The sequence below is a fragment of the Marmota flaviventris genome, chromosome 6 (assembly GCF_047511675.1).
Source record: "Marmota flaviventris isolate mMarFla1 chromosome 6, mMarFla1.hap1, whole genome shotgun sequence".
NCBI lineage: Eukaryota > Metazoa > Chordata > Mammalia > Rodentia > Sciuridae > Marmota > Marmota flaviventris.
In genome coordinates this window covers 16,450,320-16,474,921 of record NC_092503.1, presented here as the reverse complement: position 1 = coordinate 16,474,921, position 24,602 = coordinate 16,450,320, and the positions used below count along the sequence as shown (strand labels likewise).

Here is a 24,602-nt window from a genome sequence, read left to right as displayed (position 1 = left end):
CTAGGATTACAGGCGTGCAGCCTCCGCAGCGCCCAGCTCACTTTCATATTCTGGAAGGGTGACCGGAAGGACTGCAGTCCATACTAATCTCATTATGGTCAGAATTTACAGCTCTCTCTGCCACTAACTTTGCAAATAAACATATCTTGCCAGGTGACAGTTTTAATTGTCCTGTTTTTCATCTTTTCAAGAGTTTGTCTTGTCTCTCAATTCCATTTGTAATCCCCTTGAGGGCTGAAATCATTAGGGGAAAAAAATTGTATCTGCAAAGAAAGTATTCATTCCTCCCCACCCCAATCCCAAGTGTCGCTGTAAGCCTCAATCTATACTAGGCATGCAGAAGTGAATGACAGAAATAAGACTGGTTGGTACTTAATATATTAATTATTTGACTTTTAAAAAACAATACTTAGAATGTTGAAATTGTGTCCTTAGTATTAGAGTAATAAAGAGTGTTTAGATGTCAAAATTTAGATGGGTGCAGTAGCACTCACCTGTAATCCCAGGGACTGGGGAGATTTAGGCAGTGATCACTACAGCCTCAGCAACTTAGCAAGATACTATTTCAAAATTAAAAAAAATATATATATATATATATATATATATGTGTGTGTGTGTGTGTGTGTATATATATATATATATATATATATATATATATATATATTTATGTTTATATTTTAAAGGACTGGCTGTAGTAGAGCTCCCCTGAGTTTGATTCCCAGTACCACAAACGTTTTTTAAATAGATGTCAAATTTTTGTTAACCATTGACACCATTCACTTTATGGAAGGATGTTTGGAAGTTGATGTTTATGTACCCAGGCAATAGTATGAAGTATGATTTAACTTCTGATGGATTACACTTAAGTTCAATATGTTGTAAATATTTTCAATGTTATAAACATTTCTGTTGCTTTTAAACTACACAAAATTCTGTACATGACTAAGTAGTTTTCCACCACTACGGTATCAAAGTAAACACTTGGCTGTAGCAGAAATTTGTCATCTACTAGGCACTTAAAGTCTCTCCTTTTTGAGACAAATTTGTGGTAAACCAAGATGAGATCTTTTCCCAGTGATTTTATTTTAATGTATTACATACTGTTCTTAGCTGAAACTTCTAAGGATGTTTTTCTGTCAGAAAATTGAATAAGGAATATTTAACATACTTGGATGTCGATATTGCAAATAATAGTTTTCTGCTAAATCTATGACTGGTAAGAGGAAATTAGGAGTATTCAAATTGTTTAGTTTCTTTTGTAACAATTATGCAACTTTAGTTTTAACTTCTTTTTTGTTTGTTTGTTTTTGGTGGTGCCAGGGATTGGACCCAGGGCCTGTGCATGCTAGGCAAGCATTCTACCAACTGAGCTTTATCCCCAGCCCCTAGTTTTAACTTCTTGCTGAGGTAATTCTTGTTAATCGATTTTTATTTATTAGTTTATTACAAAAGTAATATTTGCCCATGTGAAAATTATAGTTAGGGCACAATTTGAAAATATTTCCTTCTTCATGTTTCCCCTATGTGTATTTTTCCTAAATTAAAGTGTTTTTTTTCCCCTTCCATGCAGAGGATTGAAGTTGGGGCCTTGTGCATGTTAGGCAAGTGTTCTGTCACTGAGCTAGGCTCTCATTCTCTAAATTAAAAGCATTTAATTGTAACCTTAGGAAAAGATGGAAATGTGATTATGCCGTGGTTTAAAGTTTTAATTTTTTTTAAAGATATCAAGTTCACAATTTATTCAAATGTAATATTATAACTTATTGAAGTGTATACTGAGTTTTTTTTGTTTGTTTGTTTGTTTTTGTATTAGAAGACATCAGAATAGCTGGGTGCAGTGGGGCATGCCTGTAACCCCAGCAACTCCAAAGGCTGAGGCAGGAGGATCGCTAATGCAAAGCCAGTCTTAGCAAAAGCAAGCACTAAGCAACTCAGTGAGACCCTGACTCTAATTAAAATGCAAAATAGGGCTGGGGATGTGGCTCAATGGTCTAGTGCCCCTGAATTCAGTCTCTGGCACTCCTCCCCCCAAAAAGAAGACCTCATAGGGATATGATTGTATATGATTTCATAGTTGATCGATCATTTATAGTCTATAGTAGTAGATTTCTTGTCATCCAATGGCTTATTTTCTGTTAGAACAATGACTCTAAAACTTGAACATGATTTAGAATTCTCCAGGATCACCTGTAGAGCTTGGTAAAATAGATTGCTAGGGCTTGAGAGTTGATATTTCTAAAAAATTCCTAAGTGGGGTTGGTACTGGGATCGTGTTTTGAGAACCATAGATATAGACTATAGAACTGGAAATTACAAGGTTGTGTTCTGCCAATATCTCAGCTAAATCAGTTTTATGCATTAAAGTGAAGTTTTAGAAAAATTTTATAACAGCTCTACCCTATAGAATTCTCTGTGGTGTTCTGTATTTATGAGGTCCAGGATGGTAACCTCTGCCGTAGTCCCGCTGCAGCAGAATAAGGGGGGGGGGGCGGGGGGTGACGAATAACTTGTGTAGATGGATACAGCAGGAGTGGGAGCCGTTTATTGTAGGACAACAGAGGGATATTTATACATTCCACGCAGCTTATCTTAATTAGCATAAACTAGATACAGCAGTCAACCAATAAGAAATCTCCACACTTAATGGCTCCTGGCGTTACTTCAGAAACCACTCCCTCTGGCATTTTGCCAGGCGCCATCTTGACTTGTTTACAGACCCTAACATTTCTCTGGCAAAATGCCAGGTGCCATCCTGACTTGTTTACAGACTCTAACAAACTTCTAGCTACTCATGGCCCTAAGCATTTGAAATGTGGTTAGAACAACTGACAAATGGACTTATATCTTATTTAATTAACTGCAGTAACTATGTGTAGCCAGTAGTTATCATGTTGGACAGTTCAGGTCTATAAAAATGTAACATAGTTTTTTTATGATTGTAGATTGATAATGTGCTCATGAAACAAATTAGCTTAATTTATAACAACTGTGAGCCTGCTTAACCCAGGAAAGGTGACTGTTGAATACTTATGTTAGAGGGTTTTTTTCCTACTTTTATTGAGGTAACTTCAAGAGTACATGAGGTGGACATCTAAATCAGAGGTTTTATAGAAAATTAACTCTTAACTAATAGATTTTTTTTCTTTTTGAGACAAGGTCTCTCTAAATTACTGAGGCTGGCCTTGAATTTGCAATCCTCCTGCCTCAGCCTCCCAAGTTGCTAGGATTACAGAGTTGTATTATAGATATAAGCCACCATACCTGGCTGAACTAATAGATTTTAAATACTATACTGAGCACTTTAAAGCAATGCAAACAATTGTTTCAAATGCTTTTTTTTTTTGTACTAGGGATTGAACTCAGGGGTACTCGGCCACTGAGCCACGTCCCCAGCCCTATTTTTGTATTTTATTTAGAGACAGGGTCTTACTGCGTTGCTTAGTGCCTCGCCATTGCTGAGGCTGGCTTTGAACTGGTGATTCTCCTGTCTCAACCTCCTGAGCAGCTGGGATTACAGGTGTGCACCAGCATACCTGGCACTAAATGCTAATTTTTTACCTGTTGATATTTGTAAAAAAAATATCTACTACCCTAATGCATCAATTGTTTCTACTTGTTTCTTGTGCATCCTTGATTGTGTCGTTTTGCATATCAGTCAAGTACTATTTGAGTGCCCTCTTTCTTTTTTTAAAAATTGGGGTCTCACTATGTTTCCAGGCTTGCCTCTGACCCCTGGGTTTAAGCTATCCTCTTGTCTCAGCCTCCTGAGAATCAGGTACTCCCCACCACACCCAGCTAAGTACCTTTTATATTCTAGGCACTGTGGGGATATAGCAGTGAGCAAACAAACATTCACTTGCTTTTGTATCTGCTTACAGTAGGAGCAGCCAAGTAAAATGTATAGTATGTTATATAATGCATCATAATTGGCAACATAGGGAAGGATGGAGATTATGGGATAGTGGGTTTATAGTTGTAGGGGAGAGAATTCTCATTAAAGTGTCATTTGAGCAAAGATTTGGTGGAGGGAAAGGGACAAGGCATGCAGGTAGAGCTGAGAGACAAGCTTTCCATACAGAAGACATAGCACGTGCTAGACTTTTATCTGGGGAATTGGAGACAAGAATATGACACTTTTGTGTGCACCTGGGATAAATATAACCAGCTAGTAAAATCCTAAGAAATTGGAGCTTGCTTTGTTTGTTTAGTGGTGCTGAGATTTGACCTAGGGTCTCAGACATACTAGGCAAGTGCTTCATTCACTTCTGAGCTATAACCCCAGTCCCATGAAGTCATGAAATCTCATTGAGAATCTAGAAAATGTGCTACTTAAATTTAACTTAACTAAAACTAAATGAAATAGAAGATTCCATTCTTCAGAAGTACCAGCCACATTTCAAGAGCTCAGAAGGCCCAAGAAGGTAGTAGATACCCTACTGGACAGTACAGATATAGAATATATCCCTATCACAGAAACTTCTTTAGGATTTCACTAGGTCTAGATACTTGGTTGTGTTGCATTTCATTTAATGTGATCTTTGGCTGTATGAGGGAAAAGGCTCCATTGTACTATTATACATATTTTTATTTGTGTTGTTTTTTGCTCTCGCTGACATGCTTTAAGGGTAACAATCAAAAAAACAAAGATTATTACACAAGATGATGAAGATAAAAAGAGAATCAGCATTTTATATGATGCTTTAGCAGGATTGAAGCTGTTTGATTTAGCAGAGAGGTTTTAGTAAACAGTGGTGTTTAAATATTTAAAGAAATGTTGTGTAGAAAAGGGTCAAACCAGGACAAATGTGAGGCGGATTTTGGCTCATTATAAGGAAGAATTCATAAAGCTATCCTAACAATCAAAGAGTTGCCTTTGAACATAGTGTTTTCTGTCATTGAATACATTGAAGCAAAGAATGGTTGAACATTTCACTGTAAGGGATATTGTAGATGGGATTCTTTTTTATCAGTTTGAATATACACTAAGTCTTCAAGGATGATTTCAAATCAGATTCTGTGGTTTTTTAAAGCAGTAATATTATGGATTGCATACTGACTGCTTATAGGGTATTATGTTTTAGGATCAAGCCACAGAAGTTAATAGTTTGCCGATAACTTCCCTTTTTTTTTTTTTTTTGGTACTGATGATTTAACCCAGGGACAATTTACCACTAAGCTACATCCCTAGCCCTTTTATTTTTTATTTTGAGACAGGGTCTCACTAAGTTGCTTAGGGCCTCACTAAATTTCTGAGGCTGGCCTTGAACTTGCCTCAGCCTCAGCCTCCTGCCTCCTGCCTCCTGCCTCCAGCCTCCTGCCTTAGCCTCCTTGGCCACTGGGATTATAGGCGTGCACTACTGTGCCTGGCACTTGACTCTAACTTCTAATGTTACCTACATTTTAGAGTTTTGGATAAGATGAAAAGGAATCCATGGAACATATCCTTCTCCTTTGAAGAGGCAGCATCAAAACAAACTTTACTTGTATCTATCAATTAAAGGTGATTAAAGAATAGAAGATGTATGATATGTTTTTTTTTTAATCACATAAAATTCTTCTTTGATTGTACTATGAACTTAAATCTCAGCCCTTTATACTTTTTTTGCTTGATGTGTCTGGAGCTTTACCATGGTGCCTACTCATTCTAGATGTGTAGTAAAAGTTGAATGTTAACTTCTCATTATGGATAGTTGAGAAGAAATATAGGATAAATGATTAATAACTATTAAGTCTTTTAAATTAATATAATAAGGTATACTTCTATTGAGTTATAATGTTGTAACAAGTTTAAAAAAAAGTTTCTGTGTGTTTTGAAAACCATCTGCTTCATTCCAGCACTGGCCCTCTCCTATTCATTTCTGCCGGTGTTCCTTCCATTCTACTCTCCTAGATCAAAAGTCTTGGAATAATTATTGATTCTTTCGGTAATTAAACTAACTCAGTAGTTCTTACAAATGTCTTTCATGTCCATTCACTTATTTTCATTGATATCATCTGTGTTAGTCAGTTTACATCACTGTAACAAATGCTTCAGATGATCAGCTTATAAAGATAAGAGGTTTGTTTTGGCTCACAATTTTAGAGGTTTCATTCCATGATCAGTTGGTCCTGCTGCTTTATATATCTAGCGAGGCTACACATCATAGCAAAAGAGCTTCTTGAAGCATAGGTGCTCTCCTTATGGTCGAGAAGTGAAAGAGGAAGAAACTGGGATCCCATAGTCTCTTTCAGGAACATACCAATGACCTGAAGACCTCTTACTAGGCCCCACCTCTTAAAGTTTCTACCACTTCCACTAGTACCAAGCTGCGGACCGAGCCTTTTAACACATGGGTCTTTTGGGGGCATTCCAGACCCAAATTATAGCCTTCTGTCCCTGGCTCCCAAAGATTCATGTCTACCCCACCATCTAATCATTGTGCTCTTATTTTTCTTCCCAGTTCTCACAGTAACTTTGACTAAAAGCAGATAGTAGTATTCATGCCATAGCCTGAATGCTTTGCTGCCTTGAAATTTCCTCTGTCAGATAAACTAGTCTGTCACCTTTAAGCTCAGCCTCCCATAAAGTCTCAGGGCATAGATGAAATCAGGTAAATTCCTTGACACAGTATCGTAAGGATGACTGATTCCCAATAGAATGCTTGTTTCCATCTGAAGCCTCATCAGCATAGCCTTTACTGTCTGTATTCCTGTGAGCATTCAGGTGTTCTGAATCTCCATGAGTCATCTATTAGACTCTGCTTACAGCATTTTAGGCTTTCTCTAGGTTATTTCTCCAAACTTCCAGATTGTTTCTGGGAGTCAATTCCGAAAGGCTTCTCTACATATTGTCTCAGGTATAGCTAGAGTCAGTAGCCCCACTTTGCAGTACCAATGTTCTGTGCTAATCAGCCTTTTGTCATTAAACTCCTGAGATAATACACTTAGGAAAGGTTTATTTTGATTCATAGTTTTGGAGTTTTCATTTCATGATCGATTGGCCTTGCTGCTTTGGGCCTGTGGTGAGGCAGCACATCATGGCAGAAGTCTGTGGCAGAACAAGCTGCCCAGCTCATGACCAAGAAGTGGAAAAGCTGGATGGGGAGGAAGGAAGAGACCAGGGTCCCATGATGTTCTTCAAGAGCATGCCCCGGTGACCTGAGTCACTAGGCCTAAAAGTTTGCATCACTTCCAGTACTGCTACAGGCTGGGGACATATGAGCCTTTTGGGGGGACAGGCCAGATCCAAATTGTAGTACCATCCCAGTCTAGGTTCCTAGTTCATGCTTAGAGTGATGCAGCTGCTGTCTGGTTGTCATAGTTTTTAACTTACCTCACTTAGGTTCACTCTGCCCCTTTTACTAATTTTCCTAGCATACTGCTTTCTGTCACATTAGTTTTCTGCTCAGGTTTCCAGGTGCTTTCTGTATCAAGTGTAAACCTCAGGCTTAGTTTTCAGACCTCTTTAGTGTCTTAAATGACCTACTCCAGTGTTCTATCTCCACTCTATTCTCATATTCCTTCTTATATGTATTGTGCACTAGGGTACATGTCCAACTGCTGTAACAAAGACCCCAAAACAGTGACTTAAACAAAATAAATATTTCTTTCCAATAACAACCCACACTGTAAGCATTTCAGGGCTTATACAGTATTTTCATGGTGTTGATCTGGCTTCTTCTCTTTTGTTGCGTTTTTCTTTCCCACATCTGCAAAGTTGAAGATAGTTTATCTCTACCATTTCCACAGTCCAGCCCGTAGGGAGGAAAACAGAAGAAAGAGCAGAACACCCACTTGTTTTAAGAGCATGATCTGGAAGTTGCATGCGTAATGTCTGCCTGTGTTCCATTGAGAAGAACTTAATTGTAAGCTTACACGTAATTACAGGGAGGCTAGAGAAATGCCTCCAGTTAAAATTCTGTCACTGGAAGGAAACGGAGTCCTTGCTTCATATTGCTAAGTATAGAGGGTGTGTGTGTGTTTTTGCACATGGATGTTCATACATACTCTATGATAGGGACCTCTGTCTCTCTGCAGGTTTTAGGAGATGTTAGGAGCATTGAAAAGATAAAATTTCAGTTATGTATGTGCATAGTTAAAAGATAATAAAAAGCAATAGTTGTTTATCCTGTGCCTCCCTACCTCAAATTCATTGCCTAGAGTGAGCCACTTGTAACTGTTTTTGATTCTTTAGGTGATTTTTTTTTTTTTAACCTGAAGACTTGCTATGTTGCCCAAATGTCTTCATCCAACTCCTGGGCTCAAGTGATCATCCCACCTCAGCCTCCACAGTGCTGGGATTGTAGGCACACAACACTGAGCCAAGCTTACTATTTCTTGTTCTATCAACTTTAGACATCATCTGCTGACCCTCCTGCCAAGATGGATAAGTATTACACAGTACAAACCCCTCTTCCCCCACATTGTTACATCATAATTTTTTGCTTCTCATTTGTGGCTGCTATTTTTTTTTTTTTTTTTATGGCAGTGGGATTGAACCCAGGGGCTCTGCTATATTTATTGCCAGTTCTTTTTTTTTTTTTTTTTTGGTACCATGGATTGAACCCAGGGACACTTAACCATTGAGCCACATCCCCAACTCTCTTTATTTTTTTATTTTTTATTTTGAGACAGGGTGTTGCCAAGTTACCTAGGGCCTTGCTAAGACTGAGACTGGCTTAGAACTCCTGCCTCAGTCTCTTGAGCCACTGGGATTACAGGCATGTGCCACTGTACCCAGCTTGTGTCTATGTTTGGAATTTGTTTTTTCTTCTGGAAATTGATCCCAGGGTCTTAGGCATGCTTGCAAGTACTCTACCACTGAGCATCCTAAGCCCTACTTGTGTAACTCTTGAGTTATATACTTTTGTTTCTTGTTCCATAATGTATGAACAGGCATTAATTCTTAATCTTAACCCTTCTACTTTTTAAGGGTAGTAGGGAACTCCCTCTCTCATTTTCCAGTTCACTAGCAATTCTTTTACAAAAGTTGATAGTATTTATATTTTATTCTGAGCAGTAAATAAATATTCTGCACTTTGTTAATTTTAAAAAGTTGAGAAGCAGTAATCATTGTTAATATTTATGACTGTTAACACTGCTGAGCTTGTAATCTTACAGGTTGAAGTAAACTGCCCTTCTATTTGCAGATAGCATAATCCTTTACACAGGAAATCTAGTGGAGCCCACATTCTTTGTGTCTCATGTCACATATATCTCTGCTATTGAAGAGGAAAGTCAAAAGCTTTTCCTTTTTTTAAAACACTTTATCAGTTGCTTGAGACCCTGCCATGTTTTAGTTTTCTAATTTTTTCCCCCTGAAATTTGGCTTATCCACTGAGATAACAGGCATGCACCACCAAGTCCAACTGCCTCTTAAGTTGGATAGAGAAACCTTAGAAACACACTGTTTTTTTTTCAGACATTTAATTATTTGGTTTATGGTTTGGATTCTGTTATATGTGCCTTTTAAAATCCTACTACTCATTTATATCAGTTGTATATTTGGACCATTATCCATTACTATAACAATTTAATTAGGGTCCTCAGAACCTAGGGCTGCAAGCAGATTGCAAATGGGTGGTTCTCAAGCTGTCACTGTTTCTGAAAGCCTAATGATATTGCACATTTACCTCTAATTTGGCTATACATGCAAAGTAAAACATCAAATTACTTTATTGTTTGATAGAAACATTTGAGGGAATAATAGTTATATATATCATAGATGACCCAAAACAGGAAAATGATTTAAAAACTTAGTAAATGTAATCTTCTTTGATTTAGGCATCTTTCAAAACATGGGGTCATGGGTTAAAAAAAATATATAAAAACAACCTTGTGATGAAATTTTGGAAAACACACAGTGATGGCCCAATAAAGCTCCTCCTCCTCCATCATTATCATCAATCATCATCATCATCCCCAGTACCAAAAAAAAAAAAAAAGATTTAATCAGACTGAATTTTATCAATTTTTATTTTATTTTTTGATACTGGGGATTGAACCCAGAGACAATCAATGAATCACATGCCCATCCCATTTTTGTATTTATTTAGAGACAGGGTCTCACTGTGTTGCTTAGGGCCTCACTGAATTGCTGAGGCTAGTTTTGAACTTGGGATCCTCCTACTTCAGCCTCCCAAGCATCTGGGAATACAGGCATGTGCCACTGCATCTGGCTTTTTTTTTTTTTAATTGTTGACTTGTGCTTTATTTCCTGAAATTGCTTAAAAATGCTCATTGCTCTTAAGAAACTTAATAGTTACTTTTTTTTTTTTTCCTTTCCTTAGTACTGGGGATTAAACCCAGGGCCTTGCACATAGTAGGCAAGCATTTTTCCACTGAGCTACACCCTCATAAAAAATCAAGACAGGGTCTCACTGAATTGCTCAGACTGGCCTGGTACTTATGATCCTCTTGCCTTAGCCTCTTGAGTAGCTGGTATTATAGGTATGAACCACCATGTACAGATGTTTTTGATCTCTATGAATTTGCTGATTGTAGACATTTCATTAAATGGAATCATATATGTTCTTTTATAACTGACTTATTTAACTTAGCATAATCTTTTTCAAAGTTTACCATGTTGTAGCATAAATTAACCTTTTTTTTTAAGTAGTTGGGATTGAGCCTGGGGCACTCTACTACTTAGCTATATCTCCAGCCCTTTTTATTTTGTGATAAGGCCTCTCTAAGTTGCCCAGTCTGGCTTTGAATTTATAATCCTTAGAACTTAGTTTATACAACCTTTACCAGAGGCCATTCATCTTTTGATGAATATTTCCATCTTCTGCTTATTCTCTTTTTTGTGGTTCTGAGGATTGAACTCATGCGCTCATGCATGCTAGGCCAGCACTTTACAGTAAGGTACATCCCCAGTTCACCTCTTGCTTTGTTTTTTCTACATAATGTTGCCGGGACCATTCATGTACAAATTTACATGTGGTCATATGTTTTCACTTCTCTGTATGTCTAGGAGTGGAACTATTGAGTCATATGGTGACTGTCTTTAGCAATTTGAGAAGCTGTTTTTCCAAAGTTACTGCTCCATTTTATATTCCTACTAGAAGTGCATGAGGGTTCCAGTTTCTTCACATTCTTGCCAACACATTTTATTTTATTTAAGAGACAGGGTCTTCTTATATTGTCCAGATTGGCCTTGAACTCCTGGGCTAAAGTAGTCCTAGGACTATAGGTTCCTACCACCACTTCTGGTGTATTATCTGACTGTTTATTATAGCTATCCTAGCAAATATGAAATGATATCTCATTGTGGTTTTAACTTGCATTTTCTTTTCACTAATGATGTCTAGCTTTCATGTGCATATTGGCTTTTTGCATTTCTTCTTCAGAGAAATATCTGGTTAGATCCTTTGCATATTTCTTAATTTGGGTTATTTGTCTTTTAATATTGTATTGTAAGAGTTTCTTACATGTTCTAGCTGTAAGCACCCTCTTAAATATATGAGTCACAAATATTTTTTCCCACTATATGAGTGATCTTTTCACTTGCTTGCTTTCTTTGTTTTTAATTTTTTGGTACTGGGGTTTGAACCCAGGGGTGCTTTACCACTGAGATACATCTCCAGTCCTTTGTTTTTATTATATTCTTTTTAATTTTGAGACAGTGTGTTCCTAAGTGCTTAGGGCCTTGCTAAGTTGCTGATGTTGACCTCGAACCTGCAACCTCCTGCCTTAGCCTCCTGAGTTGCTGAGATAACAGGCATGCAGATCTTTTGCTTTCTTGAGTGGTATCTGTTGAAGTACAAATTTTTAATTTTGATGCTTTTGTTGCCATATGTAAAAATTCATTGCCAAATCTAAGTTTGTGAAGATTTACTCCAGTATTTTCTTCTATGAGTGTTATGGGTTTAGGTCTTATATTTAGGTCTTCAATAAATTTTTAATTAATTTTTGTATATGATATGAGGAAAAAGTTGAACATCATTTTTTTGCATGTGGCTCTTCGTTTGTCCCAGCACTATTTGTTGAAAAAGATTATTTATTATTGAGTAGTTTTGACACCCTTTATTGACCCATTGAGTTTTTTAACACAATAATCTTCTTTAAAAATTTATTTATTTATTAACCTGTATTCTATTTATATGCAATGCTGAGAATCAAACCTAGTGCCTCACATACTCTAGGCAAATGCTTTACCACTGAACCACAACCCTAGCTCCTGATCCACTTCCCCCCATCCCATTACTGGTGATTGCACCTGAACCTAGGGATGCTTCACTGAGTACATCCCCATCCTGAGACTCACTGAGTTACCAAGCCTGGCTTCACATTTGTGATCCTTCTATCTCAGCCTCCAGAGTAGCTAGAGTTGTAGGAGTGTGTCTCTGTAACAGGCTCTTAGAAACTTAAACTTGAATCCCCATTTTTGCTGTCTGTGATCACAGGTGTTCAAGTGTAGCAAGAGCACTTTTTTTTTTTCTATTTATAGATAATTTAAAGTCTGGATATTCTGTCTCTTAGTAATGTGATGGTGTAGATCCTGTGTGGTTTTGTTTGAGCCCCTTCTTAGTCTATGTTTAGGTATTTTGAGCAACTCTGTGGAGAAGTTCAGATTCTGGTGGCTGCTATTACCTTCGAGATTGAAAGTGCCGTAATTGATGAATAAGTTGTGTTAGTTTGTATAGCATTTTAGACTTTCCATGATACTTTTCCTGAAGTAGTCTCATATAAAATAGTCATTCATATTGTAGTCAAAACTAATCAAAGCATGTTTTGATTGACTTTTTCATTCATTTTTGAATTGTTAAAGTCATGTTCATTTGTTTATTCTTAACAGATTTTAAATCTGTGATGACAGGAAGTAGGCTATCTTATTTATTATAATCATACTATAAGCATGTTGTGTTGTGTCTGATATGTCATTGTCAGCTAGCATATTGAAAAAGTCAATGAGAGCATTAGTTATTTGCATGGTACCATGAGGATTATTGAAGTTTAACATTTATTAAATCTCAAGGAACTAAATGTTGGGGAAGCCAGATGAGATAGATAGATAGATATATATATATATATATATATATATATATATATATATATATATATATAAAATATTCTTGAAAATTTCACTGCTTTTGGACTTTACAGCAATATCAGCCAGGTTTTTATCCTACCTCTGTTGTGGTTCCTTTCCATTTGCTTTCATATCTCAAATGTTGGCTTTCATTTTTCTTCTGTATGTATTCTTCCCTGGCTACTTTAACTTCACTTTCATTACTTCAGTTGCCATCTATCTAAACAGAAACTTATACCTCTATCCTAGATCTCTTTTCTGAGCTCCAGATCCATGTGCCCAGCCCGTTGCTGAATACTTTCACTTTGTATAACCTTAGCCCCTAACTGAATTATTTTCCTATCTTTTCCTTTTTCTCCTCAACTCTGATCCTTCTTCAGAGTTTCTTAAATCATTGGATGACTTTATCTCTACCATTATCCCTACTCTCACCACCACCTTCTACTTTTCCCCATCCTGACTAGTGTTATTAAAGACCAGGTTACTCTAGTCCAGTCCAGTCCTACAGTACAGCCAGAGTAATAAATCTGAAATACATATGATGTCACTCTTTGCTTAAAATATTTGCCCTATTCGTTTCAGAAAATGGAATCATCAAGACAGATAAAGTATTTGAAGTAATGCTGGCTACAGACCGCTCGCACTATGCAAAATGTAACCCATATATGGATTCTCCACAATCAATAGGTAAGCTTTAGATTCCCGAAAATGTCACATTTTCCTTCTTTTACTCTAATTTTTGTAAGACTAGGACACATGTATTTATAATCATATTGCCAATTTGAGTTTTATGACTCGGTAACTCTCATAATCTCAAACAAATCCATTTTAATGAAATGATATATCTTTTTCTGGTTTTTCCCCCAATGTATATTGGTAATAAAGAATGAAAAAATATTTAGAATTTTTTAATGAAAAAGAAAACTTTTAATGAAAATTTAGTTGTAGCTGAGTACTGTTTTCTCCAGGGGCATTAATGTTGAGTTTTCTTTCATATTAGCCTTAATTTTTAAAATCAATAATTAAGAAAATAAGTGTAATTAATTTATTAGTGACTTTTCTGCTTTACTTTCCCGGATATTTTAGAAAGTTCCATATTTAACTCCTTCTCCTGAAGCAGGTTTTGCTGAACTGCTGAGCCTTGGCAGTGGGCGCCTTTGAGGCTTAGAAGTGCCTCAGGATTCTCTCGGCCAGCTGCCATTCTGTCTTCTTTTGAAGCACTGTGACAGTCAGCAAGAAGATCCTGGGGAGCTTCTGAACCCCGAAGGCACCTGCTACCACCGCTCAGTGAAAATTGCTTCAGAGGCAGAGCAGGTAAATAAGTTTTGAGAAAGTAACACTGGAAGAAAAGAAACTAAGAGCCAAAAATGAGTATGAATTAACATTAGGTGATAATACAGAAAGTAAATTGGAATGGTTTATTAGTCTCTTAAGCTACTTTGATTATCTAGGGTTTTTTTGTTTGTTTGTTTGCAGTGCTGGGGATCAGACCCAGAGCCTTGTGCCTACTAGGCAGGAGCTTTACCACTACGCTTTATCTCTAGCCTAGTTATTTTTAAGTTGTTTTAAATTTGAAATAATTTAGTTTTTCAATTTTTTTTGCATATGTATTATATATAGAAGTCCTTTTTTAAAAAAGGGTAAATTTAGCTGGGGGCACAGTGGAACATGCCTATAATCCCAGGTTCTTGTGAGTTGAGGCAGGAGGATCGCAAGTTCAAAGCCAGCCTCAGCAAAAGCAAGGCACTAAACAACTCAGTGAGACCCTGTCTCTAAATAAAGTATAAAATAAGGCTGTGGCTCAGTAGCCGAGAGCCCCTGAGTTCAATCTCCAGTACCCCCCACACCAAAAAAGTAAATCTAAAGGAAAAATTAAGTATAAAATCTATCAATTCTCAGCTTACTGAAAAAACAATACAAGAAGCTGGCCACTGTGGTGCATACTTGTAATCCCAGTGGCCCAGGAATCTGAGGTAGGAGGATCTCAAATTCAAGGACAGTCTCAGCAACTTACTGAGGCCCTAAGCAACTAAGCAAGACCCTGTCTCAAAATAAAAAGGGCTGGGGATGTGACTGGGTTCAATCCCCTGTACCAAAAAGAAAAGAAACAACAAACAAACAACAACCCCCCCCCCCAAAAGAAAAAAAACCTACAAAAGAAATAATTTTTAGAAATAACTTTTAGAGGGGCTGTGGCTGTGGCTCAGTGGTAGAGTGCTTGCCTAGTATGTGTGAGGCACTGGGTTCGATTATCAGCACCATGTATAAGTAAATGAATAAAATAAAGGTCTACTCATCGAAAAAAATTTTTTTTTAAAAAAAGAAATACTTTTAGAAATAGTGTGATCTCTTTTGCTAGATGAGCCTTTTCTCATGATAATATTTTCTGATTTTAACTGCTATGTATCAGTACAAATGTTGGGTTTTGTTTTGCTTATTCTAAAAATAAAAAAGAATTTTTGTGAAAAGCAACGTATGGATGTTAGAAAAGGAACTACACAAAATATTTGGTTATGTTTTCACAACTGAATGTATCAGTGGTTCTCTTCTTGTTTTGCAGGTTTCCAAGCAACAATCAGTGCTCCACACATGGTAAGTTGACTTTGTTCATTTAGTTACAAATGGATCACATTTTTCTCTGCCATTATTTTCTTAGGGGAAAAAGCTTTAAAAATCTTTTTTTTTTTTTTTTTTTTTTTTTTTAAAGAGTGAGGGAGAGAGAATTTTTTTAATATTTATTTTTTAGTTTTCGGCGGACACAACATCTTTGTTTGTATGTGGTGCTGAGGATCAAACCCGGGCTGCACGCATGCCAGGCGAGCGCGCTACCGCTTGAGCCACATCCCCAGCCCTTTAAAAAGTTTTAAAAAAATGTTTAAATTTACTTTGTGTTTTGTGAATTATGTATTATTGTATTATTGTAATTATTATATTATTTTATTCATGATATCTAAAAGGAGCTCTTCTTGGTAGAATCTCTCATATTAAGTTTTTTGCATCTCTCATTAGTATCTATGACATTCACACTAACTTAACTGGTTATTTTTTTTTTTTTAAAGAGAGAGATGTGAGAGAGAGAGAGGGAGAGGGAGAGGGAGAGGGAGAGGGAGGGAGGGGAGAGAATTTTAATATTTATTTATTTTAGTTCTCGGCGGACACAACATCTTTGTTTGTATGTGGTGCTGAGGATTGAACCCGGGCCGCACGCATGCCAGGCGAGCGCGCTACCGCTTGAGCCACATCCCCAGCCCTTAACTGGTTATTTATTGATGAGTTCATTAAGGGAGAGAGTAATTGAATAGTACAGTGGGCATGTTCTAGAAATCTCAAGTTGAGTATTTCACATTTTATTTGGAAAAAATCACTAAGGAATGGTTAAGTATAGCAACTATGAAGCCGTGTAATCTTGAGAAGGAACTGTTTTAGTGATCTGGCTCTTTTAATCTATTGGGAATTTTCTTGGGTTTTAAATGTCCGTTGTTTGAATGAGTACTCTGTTGGATTTTGGTGGAGAAAACAATAGCTTTTCTGATTCTCTTCAATTATTTGGGTTGGAGAAGCTTTTTTTTTTAAAAATTTTGCAGTGCTAGGGATCAAACCCAGGACCTGGTGCTTGCTGAATAGACTCTCTACCACTGAGATACACCCCCATCCTTGGAGAAGCTCTTAAATTTTATCCTAAATAAATTTTACATATACATTTATGAACTGATAATAATACTTTATATTTATTTCTAAAAATTGTATAGAGATGACTTTTTAAAACATGACAAAAACACAGAAGCCATTAAAAAAATTAGTGTATTTTTTTTTTTAGATGCATGGACCTTTATTTTATTCATTTATTTATATGTGGTGCTGAGAATTGAATCCAGTGTCTCACACATGCTAGGCAAGCGCTCTACCACTGAGTAGAGCCTCAGCCCAAAATTAGTGTATTTTTGCAACACAAAAATTTAGGATTTTTGCTGAGTGCAGTTACTCCTATCTATAGCCTCAGCAACTCAGAAGGCAGAGACAGGAGGATTGCAAGTTCAAGGTGAGCCTCAGTATCTTAGCAAGACCTTGTCTCAAAATAAGAAATAAAAAGGGCTGCAGATGGGGCTGGGGTTGTAGCTCAGCAGTAGATCTCTCACCTAGCACATGCGAGGCCCTGGGTTCGATCCTCAGCACCACATAAAATTAAATAAATAAAATAAAGGCATTGTGTCTAATTACACCTAAAAAATAAATATTTAAAAAAGGGGATCTGATTCAAATGTATGATTTGTCAAGATCATTGTACTATCATGTGTAACTAATTAAAACAAATTAAAAAATTTTAAAAAAACGGGGGCTGCAGATGAAGCTCAGTGGTAGAGGCACCCCTGGGTTTAATCTCTATTACCTCAAAAACAAAATATATATATATATATATTTTTAGAATTTTTGCAGAGAAAAAAATAGTATAGATTACATTAAAAGAAAAACTGAAAGAAATATTTGTAGTACATATGAGAGCACAGGGCAAATTTCTATATATATATATATACACACACCACACACACACACACACACACACACATATATGTGTAGTTATTCAATTAATAAATTAGACTAGTAAATCCAACATAAAATGGGTAAAAACATGATATGACGATTCATTTGAAAAAAATATAAGTGACATCAACAGTTAAATAAAATATGTCATCACTTAAATTTAGTAAATTGCTAATTAGCACTATAGTGAAGAACCATTTGTCATCAGATTTTCAGAAATCAAAAAGTTTGATGCTTTCTATTGGAAAAGGAAAACTCGTAATCATTTAATTGAATATTTTGGGAATGCAAGTTGGCAATATCTATCAAAATGTGAAATAAATATATCTTAGACTTCCCAGTTTTAAGATATTAATCCCATGGTACATTTGCACAAGTAAAAAAAACAGCTTATCTACATTGTTTGTTTATTCTATTTTTAGTTTTTATTTTTTGGGGGCAGTACCAGGGATTGAACTTAGGGATATTGGACTACTGAGCCACATCCCCAGCCCTATTTTGCATTTTATTTAGAGACAGGGTCTCACTGAGTTACTTAATGCCTTGCTTTTGCTAAGGCTGTCTTTGAACTTGCGATCCTCCTGCCTCAGCCTCACAATTGCACCAGAAAAATAATAACTTTTAATAGTCCACTAATAGAGGATCATTAACAAATTATCTACATCCATGTAGTGGAATACTCAGAAGCTGTTAAATGAGGAAGTTTTACCAGTATGTGCTATACATATTTTCCATATGTTATCCTATGGGAATGGAAGCTAAAAATGATTTCTTCTAAAGTACAGAAGTAGATATTTGGGGGTATAGGCGTAGAAATCAGGTCAGCTTTTTACTCTTGATCCTTGATCTGTTGCCAATTTATTTCTCTATTCTTATTTCTTTTTTAAATCATGGAATAGAATTGACTTCTTTATGCAATGTCTGTATTGCTGTTACTTTGGAGAACTGGTATCCAATATGTTCAGAGGGGTATGTTTTCAAGTATTAAGGTGAATTCCCCTCACCTCAAAGTTTGGTCCTGGATATCCAGTTCACTGCCAAATAAACATGGCAGTTATTTCATGGCAAAGGATGCATTTTTAAATTAAAAAAAAAGCTTTATTACTTACAATTCACATACTAGAGAATTCATCTCCTTTTTTTTTTTTTTTTCTTTCTTTCTTTCTTTTTTTTTTTTTTTTTTTGGTGGTGCTGGGGATTGAACCCAGGGCCTTGTGTATGCAAAGCAAGCCCTCTACCAACTGAGCTATATTCCCAGCCCTAGAGAATTCATCACTTTAAATGATATAATTTTGTGAGTTTTAGTCTACTCAAGGTTGTACAAACATCACTACTATCTAATTTCAAAACATTTGCATCCCTTCCAAAAGAAATCCTATCCTGGGGCTGGGATTGTAGCTCAGCGGTAGAGCACTCACCTAGCGTGTGCGAGGCCCTGAGTTCGATCCTCAGCACCACATAAAAATAAATAAATAAAATAAAGGCATTATGTCCAACTACACCTAAAAAAAAAAAAAATAAAGAAATTCTATCCTATTAGAAGTCATTTCTCATCCCCTGCTCTGTACATGTCCTGGCAACCACTAATGTAGTTTCTGTTTCTGAAGATTTTCCAATTCTGGACACTTGATAAAGATGAAATAATACAATATGTGGCCTTTTGTGACTGACTTTTTATATGTAGCTTAATGTTTTCAAATTTATCCATGTTGTAATATATATCATTACTTTGTTCTTTTTACGGCTGAATAATATTCCATTGTGTAGGTATACCACATTTTGTTTATCCATTGATGGATTGTTTCTACGTTTTGATTATTCTGAATAATGCTGCTGTGGACATTCATATACAAGTTTTTATCTAATTGTATATTTTCATTTCTCTTGGTTGCATACCTAGTAATGAAATTGCTAAGTCATATGTTAACTGTGTTTTAACATTTTGAGGGACTACTCATCTGTTTCCCAAAGTGGCTATACCATTTTTGCAATCCCACCAGCAATGTATGAGGGTTCCAAATTTTTTCTTCCTTGTCCACATTGTTATTTTCTATATTGTTTCTTTTGTCCATCCTACTGACTATGATACAGTATCTTGTGATTTTGATTTGTATTTCCCTAATGATTGGTGTTGACCATCTTTTCATTTGATTATTGACTGTTTGTCTCATCTTAGGAGAAAAGTCTATTCAAATCTCTTACCCATTTTTTTCATTTTTTAAAATTTTAACTTGTTATATATAACAGCAGAATATATTACAATTCATAATTCACCTATGGAGCATAATTTTTCATATCTCTCTACACAAAATAGAGTCACACCATTTGTGTCTTCATACATGTACTTAGGGTAATGATGTCCATCTCATTCCATCGTCTTTCCTAACCCCCATGTCTCCTCCCTTTTCCCCCTTTGCCCTATCTAGAGTTCATCTAATCCTCCATTGCCCGCCACCCCACCACCACATTATGAATCAGCATCCTTAAATCAGAGAAAGCATTCAGCATTTGGTTTTTTGGGGATTGGCTGACTTCACTTAGTATTTTATTCTCCAGTCTATCCATTTACCTGCAAATGCCATGATTTTATTCTCTTTTAATGCTGAATAATATTCCTGTGTGTGTGTGTGTGTGTGTGTGTGTGTGTGTATCACATTTTCTTTATCCATTTATCTACTGAAGGGCATCTAGGTTGGTTCCACAGTTTAGCTATTATGAATTGTGCTGCTATAAACATTGGTGTGGCTGTGTCCCTGTAGTATGCTGTTCTCTTACCCATTTTTTAAATTTGTTGTCTTTGGTTTTTAAAAGATACAAGTAAGATTTTTAAAAATATTGGTAGAATACATGTAACATGAAATTGATCTTTACCATTTTTTAAGTGTTAAGGTGGTATTAAGTACATTGATGTTGTTGTGCAACTGATATCCAGAATATTTGTTATCTTGCAAAATGAAAACTCTGTGCCCACTCAAAAACGATTCCTCATTTTAGCATTCTCCCTATTTTCTTCGTCCCCCAGACTCTGGCAACCACCATTCTATTTTTTGTCTTAATGAATTTGATTACTCTTGGTACTCACATAATTGCTTATATAAGTGAAATCATACAGTACCCGTCTTTTTAAAATATTTTTTTATTTGTCAATGTATCTTTATTTTATTTATTGGTATGCAGTGCTGAGAATCGAACCCAGTGCCTCACACATGCTAGGCAAGTGCTCTGCCACTGAGCCCCAGCCCCAGCCCCTCATCTTTTTATGACTGGCTTATTTCACTTGTATAATATCTTTAAGGTCCGTCCATGTCATAGCTGGGTCATAATATCTTCCTAAAAAGGATACATTTGTAATCATGCACAGTTTGAATAACCTGTGACTTTTAATAAGCAAAACGTATTTATGTGTGTATATAGTCACATACTGCATCTGAATTTATGTCTGTATATGTTCATATGCAAATAGTAAGCAAACAGTGTCCTTTGGTGTTTGCTAAACCAGAATGGTAGTAGGATATGATAGTATTAATTGTATTGTATAGACAAGCAGTAGTGATCTTTCTTTTTCTTTTTTTTAAACCAGTGCTGGGGATCAAACTGAGGGCCTGTACATGCTAGGCATATGCTCTGCTAGGAGCTTCACCTCTGGCCATATACTGTTGTGATTTTGTATTATTTATTCCATAAGTCTTAGAGTTATTAAAAGCAGAAAGTGAGGAATCAAAGAGAAATGAATCTGCATATAATGAACCTTAAAGTCACAGGCTTGGAAGTAACTGTAGTCCCTGTGATACTTTCCAAAGTCCTAGTTAAAAAAAAAAGTGATGTGCATAGTAGGCAGGATATTGAAAGCAACATGTTAAGATGTTAAAACAGCATCCTGGTAGCAGTAAGTTCACTGAGCATCAAATTTGGGGCCCTAAATACCATTGCTCAGTAAAAGACTAGAGCTGCTTGGAGAAGTGACTGACACCAGTGAGTGAGGATGTACTCAAATGGTAATACATTGATGTTAAAAGGCATAGAAGCAGGAGAGCCTCCAAGAGACCAAATTTAAAACCATTTGAGAATCAAAAAGAATATTGAAGATAACAGGCATAATAACAGTGAAAAATGCAAGACAAAGAAAAAACCAAAAGCTGTTTTTACAGATAAATGCCAGTTAATATATGTGTAAGGAATACGGGAATTTTACAAATCATTATTTTGTAATCATCAGTGTAATAATTGAATTAGGCAGAGATCATCAAAGAATCTGAAATCATTAAGAGGAAGACTGTTGGGAACAAAAATATTCAAGTATTATCAAATTACTACTCCACATATTATTTATTAATTACAAAGAGAAAAATATTCTGTGAAAATAATGTGATCCGTAAGTCACATTTACTCAGTGGTTGAGCCTTACATGTCTAGTAGTGAGATGGCCCAACATCATGCTCTTTCTCGTGTGTTACAGTGGGAGGCTCACACGAGAGCTATGTAATGGTGATGTTAGAAGTCTTTGATCTGAATCTAACACTCAGGAAATAGACCCATCTCCAATGTGGGGTGTTATATGAAGGGACAACTGAACAGGACTCCTTTAAGGAGTGAATGTTCTGAAGAATTAGTGAAGTGGTGGCAGGTGGAGGAGAGTTGAGGGGAGAGTGTTCTGCATTGACCAATTCAGTGTATGAACCTTCAATAGATTGGGGAAAGATGTCTAAAGAACATGTGAGAGATGATTAAGAAAATTTTTGTGGTGAGTATGTTGGATAATACTGTTTTGCTTTTGGTACTGGGGATTGAAACCAGGGGCACTTTACCACTGATTTACATCCCCAGCACTTTTTATTATTATTTTTTGAGATAGGGTCTCTCTAAGTTGCTGAGGCTAGCCTCAAACTCATGATCCTCCTGCCTTAGCATCCCAAGTCTCTGGGATTATAGGCAAGAGCATGATCAAGGCCTTGGCATTTTAAATTTGAATGGAACTTGTAATAGTAATTTAGCACACTCCCTGTTAAAAAGAAACAAGGGTGGGGCTGTGGCTCATTGGTAGAGCACTTGCCTGGCATGTGTGAGGCACTGGTTTGATTCTTAGCACTGCATATAAATAAATAAAATAAAGATAGGTCAAAAACTAAAATATATATACATATACACATATATATGTAATTTATATATAATATATATGTATATAATATATATATGTAGATTATATATATAAACAAAATCCTGCACAAGCATAGTACTGAAAAAAAAGAAGAGGAAAAAATTCCAGAGTTTCTTTTGAAGTTTTATTGGGGCAGTACTGCCTATAGAATCTTGTACCTTAAGTCTCTTCTGTTTCTTTGATTTCTAGATTCAAGAAAGCTAGTTTATAGGAGTTATTTTGGTTTTTGATTTATTGTATTTTCTTATACAATACTTACTATCTTATTAAATAGAAATTGTGCTTTCAGGGGCACTGAAATAACATTACTTTAATCCTAAATACTTTAGTATAAATATCAAGGATTTTAATAACACACTCCACAATGCTATTTTACCTAGTAATGTTTCTTATTATTATACCCAGTCCAGGTTTATACGTTGCTATGTGTTTAAAAATTTTTGGGTTGGGGGGGCGGGTTAGGGTTGTGGCTCAGAGGTAGAGCACTCGCCTAGCATGTGTGAGGCCCTGGGTTCAATCCTAAGAATCACATAAAAATAAAATAAATATATTAAAAAAAATTTTTTTTTACAATTAATTTGCTCAAATCAGCATCTAAACAGAATCTATACATTGCATATTTTTGGTCTTTTTAGTCTCTTCTAATATTTTTTTAAAAAAATTTTTTGTAGTTGTAGATGGACCCCATACCTTTATCTTGTTTATTTTTAAGTGGTGCTAAGGATTGAACCCAGTGCCTCACATGCACCAGTCAGGCAGTCCGCCCCTGAGCCATAGCGACAGCCTCTAGTCTTTTTAAATTTTAATAGACCCCTTTTTATTTTAAATACCATTTATTTATTAACAAAGCTAGTTTTTCTATCCTATAGAATTTCCCATATTGTGAACCCTGTTGTTTCCTTGTGGTGTTTATGGTGTTTAGTTACTTTAAAAAACATTTTTTTTTAAATTCACTTCTTAAATGGTCTTTTCTATTGCATCCCATCAAGAGGTCCATAATATCTGATCATCCACTGTTTTTTTTTTTTTTTTTTTGTAATGGAGATTGAACCCAGGGGCACTTATATCCCACCCCTTTTTTATTTTATTTAGAGACAGGATCTTGCTAGGTTGTTTAGGACCTTGCTAAGTTGCTGAGGCTGGCTTTGAACTTGTGATCCTCCTGCCTCAGCCTGCCGAGCCACTGGGATTACAGGTGTGTGCCACTGTGCCCGGCTCCGATCATCTACTTTTAATGATTGGAATAAGTAGTCTTTAAATTTTTTTGTATTGTTGTTTGAAGTGTACAAATCTTAAGCACATCTTGATGAATGCTGACATGTGTATACCACCCAGTTCAAGATATAGGACAGTAGTGCCTCAGAAAGTTCCCTGTGTCCCTTTCTAGTCAGCACTCAACCCCAAAGTAACCACTATTCTGGCTTTTATCATCTAAAATAGTTGTGTAGAATGGTGAATTCTATTCTATCCTTTATTTCGACATTGCCTATTTTTTGATAATTTTTTTTTAAGAATTTGACTATATTTTAGACTTAGAAATATGGGACTAGCATGTTACTGAATATCTTTCATCTGTTTCAAATGTTACTTTACTTCATTTGCTTTATCATTTGTTTTTTTTCTATGTGCCCTCCATATTTATATATGTATGTATACATATGTATATACATGTGTGTATACACATTTCCCCTTTTTCTGAATTCTCTGAGAGTAAATAATAAGCATAATGCTACTTACCTTTAAAAATAAGGATGTTCTTTATATATTCACAGTACATTTATCAAAATCTGGATTTTAACATTGATGTGATACTGTTAGCCAATTTACAGACTTTATTTAGATTTTATCTATTATTCAGATAATATACCTTAAAGGAAAAGAAAATTGCAGATTATG

The 24,602-nt window shown here is 35.9% G+C and overlaps 1 protein-coding gene across 2 annotated transcripts in view; it reads left to right on the top strand.

The window, feature by feature from the left end:
• Positions 1-24,602, top strand: part of Pcmt1 (protein-L-isoaspartate (D-aspartate) O-methyltransferase) — a 44,758-nt gene that overhangs the window by 1,406 nt on the left and 18,750 nt on the right. For both annotated transcript variants that reach the window (XM_027939417.2, XM_027939418.2), the window contains exons 2-3: positions 13,595-13,699; positions 15,573-15,604. In XM_027939417.2, the coding sequence (XP_027795218.1) occupies positions 13,595-13,699; positions 15,573-15,604 (137 nt within the window). The remainder of the gene's footprint in view (positions 1-13,594; positions 13,700-15,572; positions 15,605-24,602) is intronic.